At 42.2% G+C, this 15,322-nt stretch overlaps 1 protein-coding gene across 3 annotated transcripts in view; it reads left to right on the forward strand.

Annotated features, from left to right (window-relative positions):
- stard8 (StAR related lipid transfer domain containing 8) overlaps window positions 1-15,322 on the forward strand; it is a 198,531-nt gene that overhangs the window by 118,167 nt on the left and 65,042 nt on the right. For all 3 annotated transcript variants that reach the window (XM_080187504.1, XM_080187500.1, XM_080187501.1), the window contains one exon: window positions 12,676-12,747. In XM_080187504.1, the coding sequence (XP_080043630.1) occupies window positions 12,676-12,747 (72 nt within the window). The remainder of the gene's footprint in view (window positions 1-12,675; window positions 12,748-15,322) is intronic.

Here is a 15,322-nt window from a genome sequence, read left to right on the forward strand (position 1 = left end):
CTGCATAGTGCATCAGTCATTGAAGCTTCACACTTTGCCTCTCATGCTTCTGGGACCCTCTCCCAAGATAGATTACCCTGGAACTTATTGCCTTGTGCACATCATTTTAATGGGGACATTAAATCATATCTACTAGCAATGCAATAGTAATCACAAGGATAGATGTGGACTAAGTTAATGAAGTTGGCTGCAGGCTTCAAGGGTTCTTGTGCAGCTGACACTGATGAAGAATATTGCTTAGAGGCAATAATTCAGTAATAAATATAAAGTTGGATGAATATTCTATATTTTGCTTCAAGACCTTTTGAGGAATCATGAAGTATTTAGGCAGAACTTCCACTCAGAAAAGTAAATGGATGAAGTAAAATTCATGATTAGTTGCACACAATCTGTGGAAAGAATGGGACTGGTGAACTGGGACAGTTTTATTTCTTTTTTTTCAATTGTTTTCCTTGTTCATTGATCTAGGGTTATTGGGCTGTGCCTTAAGCTTTGGGTAATCTAATTGGTTGGTCCAAAGTACAGTTTAACCCAGGTTTTTCTGTGTTCACATGCAGCTTCCAGGGTCAGATTTGATGAGCACCAATCTTTGTTACCGTGTTTTCTGGCTGCACATATTTGCCTCAAGTTCGAATCTCAGTTTTGTTCTAGCCTGACCCTCCCTTTTGTGACTCTTATCAAGTCTACAACACAACACTCTCATATTTAGCAGGTGTGGGAGACTCTGTGAAGTCGCAGCCTCCCTTCCTCCTGCTTCTAACTATGTCTATATGAACTGATATTCCCAGTATTAGAGAAAACAAATTAACACTTTGGCGACAGTGCAAGGGGTCCATTAAAACGAAAAGCCATATAGATTTAATATCTTTTACTATTACATGGATGTTGGGGTATCCCTATCTCCTTATAAGGGATGGTGGTGTAGTATTAATGTCACTAGACTAGTAATCTACAACACCAGGCTTAGAATCCCACCATGGCAGCTGGTGCAATTTGAATTCACTAAATGTCTGGAGTTAAAAGTCTAATAGTGAGCATGAAACTATTGTTGTTTGTCATAAAAACCCATCTGGGTCACTAATGCCATTTAGGTCTTGTCTGGTCTACACATGACTCCAGACCCACAGCAAAGCGGCTGACTCTTAACTGCCTTCTGAAATGGCCCAGTAATCCATTCAGTTCAATGGTAATTAGGGATGGGCAATAAATGCAAGTTCAGTTGGTGACTCTTACATCCCCAGAATGAATTAAAAGAAAATAAGTTTTGTCTTGATTTCTCCTAGTCTCCAAGAAGAATATCAATTCCATAGGTGAGTGGAGAGAAAGATGAAATGAATAGAAGGACACGGTAGCACAGTGGTTAGCATTGCTGCTTCATGGTGCTAGGGGCCTGGGTTCAATTCCTGGCTTGGGTCATTGTCTGTGTGGAATGTGCACATTCTCCCCATGTCTGCATGGGATTCCTCCAGGTGCTCCAGTTTCTTCCCATGGTTTGAAAGATGTACTGGTTAGGTGCATTGACCTGAACAGGTGCCAGACTGTGACAATGAGGGGAATTTTGGTAACTTCATTGCAGTGTTAACCAAGCCTTACTTGTGATTAGTAAATTAACTTTATTGAAAGATAAGGAAAGGAAAGAAAATATACTGGTGTCATGTATCTTATGATTAAAAGTGTCAAGCTAGTATTTGCCCATTGTTGGGAGATTACTGCTATGTGTAACTATTATTTAATACACGTAGGTGGACCGCTGTTGCTGTTTGTAGTATAACTGTAACTAAAACTCTAAAGAATTTTGGGGATTGAGTTTTAATAGAAACCAGTAATTATTTTCATACTAGCTGCCCCAGAGAGGGTGACTTTTACTGCAATAACGTGCTGGGAAAGAAGCTAAAAAAGAGTGACCTGGTTTCAGAAAAGGAAGCTGATAACAGTGAAGATTTGCAGGCCTTTTGCAGTACTCGGGCCAAAACCTGTTCCCTGCTGTTGTGGAATGTTGGGATTTTCATAAACCTAGAAGTATACGCTGTGTCCTCAGCTGCCTCCAACCATCCTTTTGATAAACGCTTGCATCCTTTTATAATCTTAAAAAAACATGTGTGGCTTCCTTTCCCACGACATCTGTTTCTTGAATGTGTGACTTGAAGTGGGGGAGGCAGGAAATAGCTCCTACTCCTAACATTAAAAAAAACCTTAAAATATAGGTGGCTATTGTTCACTTTCAACGAGTTAATTTAAGCCTGTTCCTGCTCAAGTGCATTGACTGTGTTTATTGTTTTGATGTTTTTTGTTTTCCCTGCGTTGTTTCCAAAGACCCTTGCAGTAGGACCCCTGATACTTCTCCTCCAGCTAATGATCCTTTATATGCGAGTTTGGAGAATGAGGATTAGATTTTCCAATTTATGTTCTATTTTCCAATCTGTGTTACTAACACCAGTGTTAAATTTACCGCGTACTGGAATGTCCAGGCTGGAGTTTCAGCAGAATGTTGGATTGCAAGAGGCAGCCCAGTTTTATCCGCATCCAACATTTACATTTCCAATCCTCGTTTAATTCAGCACTGAATGATGATCAGGCATGGCTTTTTTCTTTTGCGATAACTGAGTCCCAGATGCGCATATTAAGCACATTGCACCTATGGCTGCCCTATTTGGGTTAGTCAACTTAGTACGTCAGGGGTCGAATTTGGGACTTTCCTAATTTGTATGGTTCAGTACCTCTTCTGGAAACATATTGAACTACATAACTCACTGATAATGTGTATTTGCTGGAAGTAGGTAATAATAGATTCGTTTCTACTGTATTCAATGGGGCCTTTCCATTGGTAATGACCCAACAGAGTTACAGGGTATTTTACCAATGTTAATTAATCAACAATGCATACCTGCATCCAAAAGATCTGTGATGCCTCATTTGCCAAGGCTGCTCCACAGTTCATCAGCTTTTGAATAGCTGCTTGACAGCAGCAGCAGGACTATAAGACATTGGTTCATTTCTCCAAGGTGCAGGAAGTTTTAGGTGGTATCTAGGTGACAATCTTTGGGTATAATCTGCAACTACATCCATGAGCATTCAAATCATTTATAACTAATCAGTAGCACAGTCCTAATTAATCACAATTAGGCTGCTGCAGTGTTTCTACGTTAGTACTGAGAACTGTACCAAAGGTGCCTCACCAGATAAGCATATCTTTATGCATTTATTTGGCACCAAAGGATACCTCAAGGTCTGCCACACTTGTCCATACTTCTACTTGAAATCCCATCAAGTCCACAATCACTTCAGTTGCTTGGATCATTCTGGAGACGCTCTTGAGTACAATCCAGGTGGATAGACAGTCTTGAGGACAGTGGTTGTGTGCTCAGTGCTGTGCAACTCCACCCTCCAAAAGGCTTGATTGTGGAAATCCTCAGATAGGAAGATGCACTGTTTGTTTTGGACCATAAACATGTCAGTAGCAGCATGATGCAGAGCTGGAGGATTAACTGTTACAGAGGAATTTGAGGGACCATCTCTGGTGACTAAACACTCACATTCCAGACAGATGGATCTTTTGCATGGGTCCTAAGGTTATCACAAGGGGCACTTTTCAACATTGAAATGAGGTCTGCTAAAAAATAGGCTCCAATAAATTTAGCAGTGGTGTAGGTTCACATGCAAATGAGGCATGGACCTTGACTTTGATGAATTTGTCACCAGCCGTTTTTACACTCATTAAACTGCACAATGCTATTCTTTAGTGCTAACGTATTATGCCTGTTTATGGTTGAAGTGAGATGAGCCATGATCGTATTAAATGGCATGGCAGGCTCGAGGGGTTAAATTGTCTTCTTCTGTTCTAGTTCTTACATCCTATATAGGGTGGCATGGTGGAACAGTGGTTAGTACTGCAGCCTCACAGCGCCAGGGACCCAGGTTCAATTCCCGGCTTGGACCTGCACCGCTTGGATTGTGTGGAGTTTGCATATTCTCCCTGTGCCTGTGTGGTTTTCCTCCGGGTGTTCCAGTTTCCTCCCACACTCCAAAGGTGTCAGTGGGCTGACTGGCCTGCTTCTGCTCAGTTGGGATTCTAAGATATGAAGAAAGCAGCGCGCTTTCTTCTGCATTTTTTGGAATTTGTACTTTTGACATCATTTTTGCCTGGCAGAGGTTGAGTATATTTGCACAGTGAGAGGGGGAAAGAAATTGGATGAATGATTACATTCTTGGCTGAGATGAGGTAACCTGTTAGTTTTTCCAAATTCCACACATTAAGCAATGAATCCCCTTTCCACAGAATCCTTGCCAAAAGAAATCTGGGTTTCCTTTAAAAAAAAATGCCATCTGGCTGATGCCATTTATTGACGTTAACTGCATCCCAACTAGTAGGAATGTTCAATTAATGGGAAAATATACTATTCTGGGCTCCCTTAACTCTGCAGATTCGATTATCTATCTCCTCAGAAATGTGCCATGACTAGAAAATATTTCAGGATGACTTACCAACTCATCCACTTGATGTATCCTGACCTCATTGCACATTTGGCCGGCTTAGTAGCACAGTGGTTAGCACTGCTGTCTCACAGTGCCAGGGACCCGGGTTCAATTCTGACCTCGGATGACTGTGCAGAGTCTGCACATTATCCCTGTGTCTACATGGGTTCCCTCTGGGTGCTCCAGTTTCCTCCCATGCTGCAAAGATGTGCAGGTTAGGTTGATTGGCCATGTTAAATTGCCCCTTAGTGTCAGGGGGATTAGCAGGGTAAATACATTTGATTTATTATTGTCACATGTATTAGTATACAGTGAAAAGTATAGTTTCTTGCACACCATGCAGATAAAGCATACCGTATGTAGAGAAGGAAAGGAGAGAGTGCAGATTGTTACAGTCATAGCTAAGATGTAGGGAAAGATAAGAGATTGAATTATAGCATTGTTAGAGAGTTTAAAAGAGTTAGAATAAAGTTTTAGAAGCATAGAACAAGAATAAAACATAGAATTAGAAGGTATGCTGGGTACAGCTTGCAAGAAGTCATCACGTTCTGGCTCCATCTTGACATAAAACATGGGGTTGTAGGGATAGGGTCTGGGTGGGATTGTTGTCGGTGCAGGCTTAATGGACTGAATGGCCTCCTCCTGTACTGTAGGGATTCTATGATTTCAGTTGGTTGTAGGGGTGAAGTGGGAAAGGACTTACAAATACTAGAAATGATATTGGTCTGGAGTTTGGGGTTGAGGTACAACTGATATAAGAAATAGGTGAAAGGATGGGTGAGTTGGAAGAGGGATGTGACCCCAGTAAAAGTACATGGTGCAAGCCATGCTTGGCATCTAACAAAGCATTGGTTTTGATGCTATTTTGAACGTTCACTCATTTAAATAGGTTAATATCAGTAAAGGAAGACTGTTAGAATGTTTCCCTTAAATAATGTCTTAAGTGTCTTCATCAAGCATGGGACAATTCGTATATCCAATATATGCTTTTTCTGGCAATTGGAACTGAATAGCTTACTGAGTGAAAGGGCTGGGTTACTTTTCTTCAAGATGAGGTATTGGATGTTGACATCCAGTTCCAATTCAAGCACAAGGTTCACTGCACCTGAAAACATGTAGCCAGAGCTATGAGTTTTATACCTTATGGTTTCTATTGGTATATTAAGCAAGAGCACAGTGATGCTTCTTGATTCATCTTGTTGAATAAGGTAGTAATGCTCAAATGAATGAAAACCAGGCCATTTGTACCTGTCTGTTATGATGTATGTTTTATCACCTTCAATCTTTCAACACAGGTTAACACTGCATTCTAACCTCATTTCCTCTTCCCCCATGTCTTCATTGTATTGTAATCTTGTTGCACTGTTTTCACTATGTTGTGATTCTGTTCCTCCCAGTTGATTACTGCGCTGAAATCTGGGTGCTAGTCTTCATTGTGCTGCATCCCTGGTCTCTGTTATTATGCAGTAATCCTTTCTTCTTCCTCTTCTTTCACTTTCTCTCGATTTACTTGGGATCACCACAATGCAGTTTGGTCACTCTTCACCTTTTTCAGATAATAGTTGATTACTGTAACTCCCATATCTATGTAACTGTCACTCTGCTATGAACCTCACTTACTCCCCTAGTTTACATGATGCCTTATCTCTGTTTCCTTGCCAACCAAGTCATTAGGGATGGGGAGATGGAGGCATTGTGGCAGTATGGCTGTAATAATAACTTAACAACCTGGGCTAATGCTCTGAGAACATGGGTTGAAATCTGACCATGATAGCTAGTGGGATTTAAATTGTTTGTAATTAATCTGGAATTGAAAGCTGGTCGCAGTAATGGTGACCATGAAACTATCACTGATTGTCTTAAAAATCTATTTGGTTCCCTGCCCTTTAGAGAAGGGAATCTGCCATCGTTACCTGGCCGACATGGACTCCGGAGCCGTAGCAGTTTCTCTCTGAAATGACCTAGCAAGCCACTCAATTCAAGGGCAATTAGGGATGGAAAACAGCGCTGGCTTTGCCAGCCACATCTCGAGTATAATCCATCTCTCAGCAGTCAGAGTGTTCTGTTGATAGACATCTGAAATCTGTTTGCTTCTTAAGCTCATAATAAACAGGAAACCCACGGACATCATAGACACTGAACTCAGGCAGGATTCACTTCTGATTTTCTTGCAGAGCAATCTGAAGGTGTTCAAGGTGAGCTACATAAATGATACTTGGCAGACAACTTGAAGTTATGGGTAGCGCGTGTAAAGGGAAAAAAGAGCTTTAGCTTCACCGACTGTAATGCAAACCAAAAAGGCACCCTGTGTAACTGTTCACTCCGTACAGCAGCCTGTATAGTGTTCAAAATTAAACAAAAATGTTGGGAATACACAGCAGGTCTGACAGCAGTTGTAGAGAGAGAAGCAGAGTTAATAGGCTGGATTTTACACCCCCTGCCCCCAGCTGGTGGGATTGAAGGTGAGGGTGGGCTAAGTGTAAAATCCAACAGGTGATCTACTTGTCCTCCCCTGCCTCCTCTGCAGTTTCACAGGGGATGGTGTCAGCTGGTCCGCACGCCAGTGGACCAGTTGAGATCTACCCACTTAAGGGCTAGGATTTCACAAGCAGTGGGAGAGACCCACGTGAAGTGGTCAGTTTAGCAAATAGCGGACAGCGGAGTAACCCTCCTTAATGGGCCTCTTGAGCCCATTGAAAGCCTCCTCCCCCACCCCGCCAAAGTGTTACTCTCCCCATGTTCGCCTCCTTCCATTGTTTCTCGAATCTTGATTCCCCACTGTGTGCTCTGTCTGGCTCCAGCATGATCCCAAAGACAAAGTCACGATCCGGCTTAGCTTTGGCTCCACAAAGCAGTACCAGTTGTGGCCACCACTCCTAGTGGTGCTGACAGTACTAGAGAGCTGCTGGCCTCTGAATGGCTGGCAGCTCTCTTGAGGCAGAATTGCTGCAACTGAGGGACTGGACATTCCTTCTCCTTTCTGTTATCAGTATTCAGCCTGTAGTGCAGCCATTCTTCTGGTTACTCTCTCTCTCTCTCTCTCTCCACACATCACCCACCCCCCACCGCCGTCAGCTATAATTCTTTCAGAATCAGTTTTTAGTTTTAATTAAAATATACAAAATGGATTTTTTAATATCCATAGAAGAAAAGCAGGTGCTGACTGCTTCTCCAACAGATTCTGCTGGTACATTCAGCCGTGGTCCAGATGACAAGCCTTTTCTTCTCTCATTGTGTCGCTTCGTCACTGCTACTGCACAACGCACTCATGTTCAACACCTGAAAATGCAGTGGGCAATGAAATATTGGAGACGATTAGGTTTTTAACAAGCTCAAAATGGGTGCAGGCTGCAATCTGCTCGATTTGCAAATGTAAAGACCAGCCCACAATTCCAGGACAATGGCCTAAATGTTCTGTGTGGCTTATATTATGCTGGCAGCAGCTGTTCAGCACAAGTGCTTGAGAGATCTTTGCCTGTGTGATGTCTATATATTTGCATGTCTTTATCACGGTCTTTAATGAGCTGAAGTCATCGATCCACTTTTTGGGGGAAACTGGATAATTCAGAACTTTTAATTCATTTGTGAGATGTGAGTGTCACTGGCTAAGCTGGCATTTATTGCACTTGGAAGAATAGCTTTGAGAAGGTGGTAATGAGCTGCCTTCTTGAACCGCTGCAGTCCATGTGGAATAAGTACACCAACAGCGTTTTTAGGGTGGGAGATTCAGGGTTTTGATACTGAAGCAATCTGTGTCCACGTGCAGCAAGACCCGGACAATATCCAGGCTTGAGTTGACAAGTAACATTTGTGCTATACAAGTGTCAGGCAATGACCATCTCCAACAAGCCAGAATCTGATCTTCACGCCTTGACATTCAATAGAATTACCATCGCTGAATCTCCCAATATCAAACTCCTACACCCTCCCCAAACAGTCAACACTGGCAGCACCCCATCTTCCCCCGCCCTTCAGAATATTGCCTATATTGGATCCCTCCCCCAAAATAGTCAATGCCGGCAGCCCCCTTCTCCCCAAACACTGCTGGCGTTGGACCCCTTTCCTTACACCCACTGCACCCAATAGTCAATGCCAGCACCCCAGTTCCCAATTTTATGGACAGAGCACAATGTCCATAAAGTTATCATATAGACATCATCCATTCCCTTCTCCACACCCCTCCAAATGCATGTGCGTTTTAACAATAAAAACCATGTTGTTGCTCCAGGTACCATAGAGTCATAGAGGTTTACAACATGGAAACCGCCCCTTTGGCCCAACTAGTCCATGCCGCCCTTTTTTTTAATGATTAAGCTAGCCTCAATTGCCAGCGCTTGGCTCATATCCTTTGATAGCCATCTCACTCATGTAATTGTCTAACCGCTTTTTAAAAGACAAAATTGTGCCTGCCTCTACCACTACCTCTGGCAGTTTGTTCCAGGCCCTCACCACCCTCTGTGTGGAAAAAATCATCCCCTGGACCCTTTTGTATCTCTCCCCTCTAACCTTAAACCTATGCCCTCTAGTTTTAGACCTCCCTACCTTTGGAAAAAGATTAGCTGATTTATGCCCCTCATTATTTTCTGGACCTCTACAAAATCATCCCTAAGCCTTCTATACTCCAGAGAAATAAGAGCCAGTCTATCCAGCCCTTTCTTATAACTCAAACCATCAAGTCCCAGTAGCATCCTAGTAAATCTTTTCTGCACACTTTCTAATTTAATAATATCCATTCTATAATAGGGTGAACAGAACTGTACACAGTATTCCAAGTGTCGCCCTACCAATGTCTTGTACAACTTCAGCAAGATGTCCCATCTCCGGTATCCAATGTTCTGACCAATGAAACCAAGCATGCCAAATGCCTTCTTCACCATTCTGTCCATCTATGATTCTACTTTCAATGATCTATGAACATGTACCTCTAGACCTTTTTGTTCTATAACTCTCCCCAACACCTTACCATTAACTGAGTAAGTCCTTCCCTGGTTCAGTCTATCAAAATGCATCAGCTCACATTTATCTAAATTAAACGCCATATGCCATTCGTCAGCCCACTGGCCCAATTGATTAAGATCCTGTTGCAATCCAAGATAACCTTCTTCACTGTCCACTTTGCCACCAATCTTGGTGTCATCAGCAAAATGACTAACCATGCCTCCTGAATGCTCATCCAAATCATTAGTATAAATGACAAATAACAGTGGATCCAGCACCTATCCCAGCACTGCTGGTCACAGGCCTCCAGTTTGGAAAACAACTCTCTACACCATCCTCTGTCTTCAGTCATCAAGCCAGTTTTGTATCCATTTGGCTACCTCTTCCTGGATCCCGTGAGATTTGACCTGAAGCAACAACCTACCATATGGTATCTTGTCAAAGATCTTGCTAAAGTCAACTGCATTGCCCTTATTTACCTTTTTGGTTACCCCTTCAAAGAACGCAATCAAATTTGTGAGATATTATTTTCCATTCACAAAGTGATGCTGACTGTCCCTAATCAGTTCTTGCATCTCTAAATGTCTGTACATCCTGTCTCTCAAAATACCTTCTGACAACTCACCCATAACAGATGTGAAACTCACTGGCCTGTAGTTCCCAGGCTTTTCCCTGCAGCCCTTTTTAAACATTTGCCACCCTCCAATCTTCTAGTACCTCACCTGTGACTATTGATAATTCAAATATCTTGGTTAGGGGGCCTGCAATTTCCTCCTTAGCTTCCCACAGTGTCTTGGGATACACTTCAACAGGTCCTGAGATTTATCAACCTTGATGCACTTTAAGACTTCCAGCACCTCCTTTTCTGTTATATGTACACTTCTCAAGACATCAGTATTTATTTCCCAAAGTCCCCTAAAATCCATGCTTTTCTCAACAGTGAATATTAATGAGAAATATTACTTTAGGATCTCACCAATCTCTCGTGGATCCACACATAGATGACCTTGTTGATTCTTAAGAGGCCCGACTCTCTCCCAAGTACTGTTTTACCCTTTACATATTTGTGGAAGCTTTTTGTATTCTCCTTTGCCTTATCTGCCAAAACAATCTCATGTCCCCTTTTTGCCTTCCTGATTTCTCTCCTAACTCTACTCCTACACCCTCTATACTCTTCAAGGGATCCACTTGATCCCAGATGCCAATGCATGTCATGTGCCTCCTTTTGACCAGGACCTCAATATTCCGAGTCATCCTCCTGAATACTTCTACTAGCCTTGCCCTTCATTTTAAGAGGAATATGCTTATCCTGAACCCTGGTTAATACACTTTTGAAAGCCTCCCACTTATCACACACTCCCCTCAGTTAACTGTTGAAAGTTCCTGCCTGATACCATCAAAATTGGCCTTGCCCGAATTTAGAATTTTAACTTTTGGTCCAGACCTATAATTCTCCGTAGCTATCTTAAAATTAATGGAATTATGATCACTGGTCCCAAAGTGATGCCTCACTAACACTTCTGTCATTTGCCCTTCTGTATTTCCCAAGAGGAGGTCATTTTTTGCTCCCTCTCTAGTTGGGTCGTTCACATACTAAATGAGAAATTCCTCCTGAATACTGTCAACAAACTTCGCTCCATTAAACCCTCTAATACTTTCCCAACATTGAGTGGGCTATCCCAGTCAATATTGGGAAAGTTAAAATCCCCTAGTATTACCCCCTATTTTTCTTGGAGCTACCTGTAATCTCCTTACATATTTGCTCCTCAATTTCCCGCTGACTATTTGGGAATTGTACAACACTACTAAAGTGATTTTCCCATTCTTGTTTCTCAGTTCCACCTATATAGTGGGTGAACCCTCAGATATATCCCCTCTCACAACTGCCGTGATGTTTTGCTTAATTAAAAGTACAATTCCACCTCCTCTCTTACCTCCTGTTCTATCTTTCCTATAACATCTGTACCCTGGAAAATTGAGCTGCCAGTCCTGTCCTTTCCTTAACCATGTTTCAGTAATTGCTATTATATCCCAGTCCCATGTACCCATCCATGCCCTGAGTTCATCTGCCTTGCCTGTCAGGCTTCTTGCGTTCAAATAAATGCAGTTTAATCTGGGCTTCCCTTGCTCTCTGTCTTGCCTTTGCCTGATCTGTCCAGTACTAGGATTACTGACACTGCCAGAAGGAGAAGTAGAAATTTGGAGTGTAGGAAGAAAGCAGAAAAAGAACAATGATTAGAACAGTGACCACTATAATGCCAATTCCTCCAAGATAAAGAAATAAAGAGATTACAACTATCCAAAAGGATTAAACAGGCTGGAGGTCTTTTGTAAAATAGAAAAGGCTTAGAGGTGACTTGTTAGGAATCTTTAAAATGAAGAGCAGGATTTGACAGGATAAACTTAAGAGAGGATGTTTCCACTTGGAGGGGATTCAAAAATCCCTGGCCATAAACATAAGATAGTCACAAATAAATCAAAAAGGGAATTCCAGAGAGACTTCTGCACCCAACGAGTACCGAGAGTTTGGAATATACAACCACAAGAGCCTGAATTGTATACAAACCCATCAGTCAGTTTTGATGCAGAGGGAGAAGAGCATGATATTGTGTGGGTGGGGTTCTCTCTGGGAATTGGGATGGAGAGTATGCTGCAGGGGTTGTGAGAGGGTCCTCCGATGGAAACCCCCTTCTGACTAGGGTAGTCTTCTCTCATGGACTGGACATCTCTGGAAGTTCATTCCCCTACCCTGGCCTATTCCCTGATTATCGACTCGCACACTTGTTTTGAAACCCCCCCCACAGAACATTCCCGAGCCCCCACCCACCCCTCCCCTCCCTAACATGGTTGACAGCTCTCCAAGGCAGGAATTCCTTCCGAGAATGGATGAAGGTTCCACCTGTCAACATTCACTTGAGGGTGAAATGGTAGCCAGTTGGAGTCGGGATACAGCTCCCCAATAACTCTCTGGATGGTGGGGGTTGAGCCTCCACCATTTAAAAAATTTAGACCTATGGAACAAATACCATAGATTTAAGGGGATTATAGATAACGTATGAGGGAAAAATAAACAAATATGCTAACGGGTTAGGCGAAGTTGGGTGAAAGTGGCTCATGAAGAGCACAAATGTCAGCAAAGAACAGTTGTATTGAATTACCTGCTTCTGTGCTATAGACCAAAAGCTATTGTTCTGTTTGACATTGTTAAGTACAGCTTGCAATTCAGTGGCTAAACAAGACCTAATCTTGTCATTTTTTTTATAGAACTGGAGGCCAAGGAGGTGTGTGAATGGCTGCGGGCAGCAGGATTTCCTCAGTATGCGCAGCTCTATGAAGGTGGGTGTGGCCTTTACGCATGATTTACTTATTTGTTTAATTTGGTTTTTGAAAAGAATGTGGGAGGAGAGGCCAATCAGGAAACTCTGGCTGTGAGATTCTGAGACATTTGTTTTTAGTTTGCCTTGTGTAGATCCAGGTTGGGGTGCATTCTTGATTTTTACCCTTAAATTAGTTGCAAACAGGATCTTGCCCCCGGCTGCCTTTCTTTCATTTATCCCCCAAAAGATTTTTTCTCAATATGAACATAAATATTTATTTGAATTTTGTTCAGAAGACCTCCGGCTAATTCTTGATCATAGAATCTCATTAGTTCAGAAAGAGGTCATTCGGGCCATTGAATCTACACTGGCTTTTCAACAGAGTATCCCACCAGGCCCTATCCCAAAAGCCCCATATATTTACGCCACTAATCCCCCTAACCTACGCATTGTTGAACATTAAGGGGAAATTTACATGGCTAATCCACCTAACCTGCACATGTTTGAAGTGTGGGAGGAAACCTGCATACATGGGGAGAAGATGCAAACTCCACAAAGGCCAGAATTGAACCTGAGTCCCTGACTCCGTGAGGCAGCAGTGCTGACCACTGTGCCACCATGCTGCCTTGGACATGGAAGGCAATTTAACCTCTCTTAATATATCCACCTAAAGATGCTCTAATGGAATTCCACTGTTGGTTTTCTCAATGATTCCAAGATTTTTCCCTCCATCTGAAATGTTATTCCACACATGATCGACATTTTTTAGGAACAAGAATTTTCTGGCAAGTCTAAAATTACATTTTACTAGTTTGAACTTGTGTCCTCTTATTCTATTCCACAGTTTAATTTGGGATAATATTATATACGAACATACATACATACAAAATAGGAGCAGAAGGAGGCCACTTCAGCCTGCTTCTCCACACAATAAGGTCATGGTTGATAAATCTGTTTCAAATTCCACATCCCAAGTTACCCCCGTTAACCATTGATTCCCTTGCCTAACAAGAATTATCTATCTCCACCTTTAAATTATTCAAATACCTTGTCTCCACCATCTTCCAAAATTTCACAATCCTCTGAGGGAAAGAATTTCTCCTCGTCACTGTCCTAAAAAGATGAGCCTGAATTTTAAAACCGTGCCCCCTAGTTCTGGGCCCACCATCGAGAGGAAACATCCTTTCCACATCCAGCTTGCCAAGTCCATTAAGGATCCTATATCTTTCAGTCAAGTCAGCCCTCACTCTTCTAAACTCCAGTGGAAACAAACTCAATCTGTCTAAACCTATCTTCATAAAGCTCATTCTGGGCATCAATATAGTAAACCTTCTCTGAATCGCCGCCAATGGATTTAAATTCTTTCTTAAATAACGAGATCAAGACTGCACAAAATATTTAAGATTTGGTCTCATCAATGTCGTGTATGCCTGAAGCATTAATTCCTTGTTTTTATATTCAATTCCTCTCATAACAAAGGATAACATTCCTCTAGTCATGACGACTTATTGAACCTGCATACTGTCTTTTTGTGATGCATGAACTAGTACATCTAAATCCCTCTCACCTCGGAATTCCATTTTCTGTTTAAGGAATACTCTGCATTTTTATTCTTTCTGCCAAAATGAACAACTTCACATTTTCCCATATTATACACTCTCTGCCAATTTTTACTCATTCACCCAACTACCTATATCCCTCTGTAATCTCTCTTCTGTTTGCTTCTGGTTGAACTTTTTCTACACTGTTAACGATCGTGGATTACTTTGATAAGAACAGCTCTTGGATATCCTCTTCCTATGCTGAAATTCCCGTGTTTCTCTAGTCTCATACCAGACTCTGAGTGGAATTTGTCTTGGATACTGTGAATTTCCTTGGGAGTCTCGGGACTCTCCCGATTGACCACTCAAACTTTGGACTCCTAGTAAGATGTGCAAACAGGGTTTCTGCTGAATTTCTGCTGAAATTATGGTAGCTGATTGAGAGAGTCCCTGTAATCTTCACATGGATTTTTGCAAAACACATGTTGTAAACCCAAGTAGACCACAATGTAAAGTTTCCTAAAGTCCACTTTGGTAGTCACTTCCTACAAGTTGAGGATGCGTATTGGGCAGGAACTTTCTCTTCCGAATCCATCTTTACATCTGTGTTAGCCTTTTGCCTATCTACTGTTACCTCCCCAGTGTCAATCTACAAACCTTATTTGCTGTAACCTGGATGGATCCTGGATCTTTTATTGAGCTCCTTAGCCGTCTGTTCCTGGGAAGTCTTTGTGCACCCAGAGGAAGAGCCAGAACTCTGTCCTCTGTCTACTTCCCGGACTTAAGACTCCAAAGTGGCATTGGAGAACCTGGGGCCCATTCTGCAGTTCCTACACTCTTTATTCTTCATGGTGACTGTTGTCCTAAGTGGCTTTCGAACCCTCCACCCCCAGAATTACATGCACTTCCAATCAGGTGTGACCCAATGTATTGAGATCCCAGTCCCAGTATCACTTGGGCGCATGGGCCACCTGAACAGGCATATGCTTTCTGTTCCGTGTTCTCATTTTTAGAATTTATAAACTGTTAATAAAACTGACTGAATTCACAAAA

The sequence above is a fragment of the Carcharhinus amblyrhynchos genome, chromosome 4, assembly GCF_965287045.1.
Source record: "Carcharhinus amblyrhynchos chromosome 4, sCarAmb.v2.hapA, whole genome shotgun sequence".
Taxonomy (NCBI): domain Eukaryota; kingdom Metazoa; phylum Chordata; class Chondrichthyes; order Carcharhiniformes; family Carcharhinidae; genus Carcharhinus; species Carcharhinus amblyrhynchos.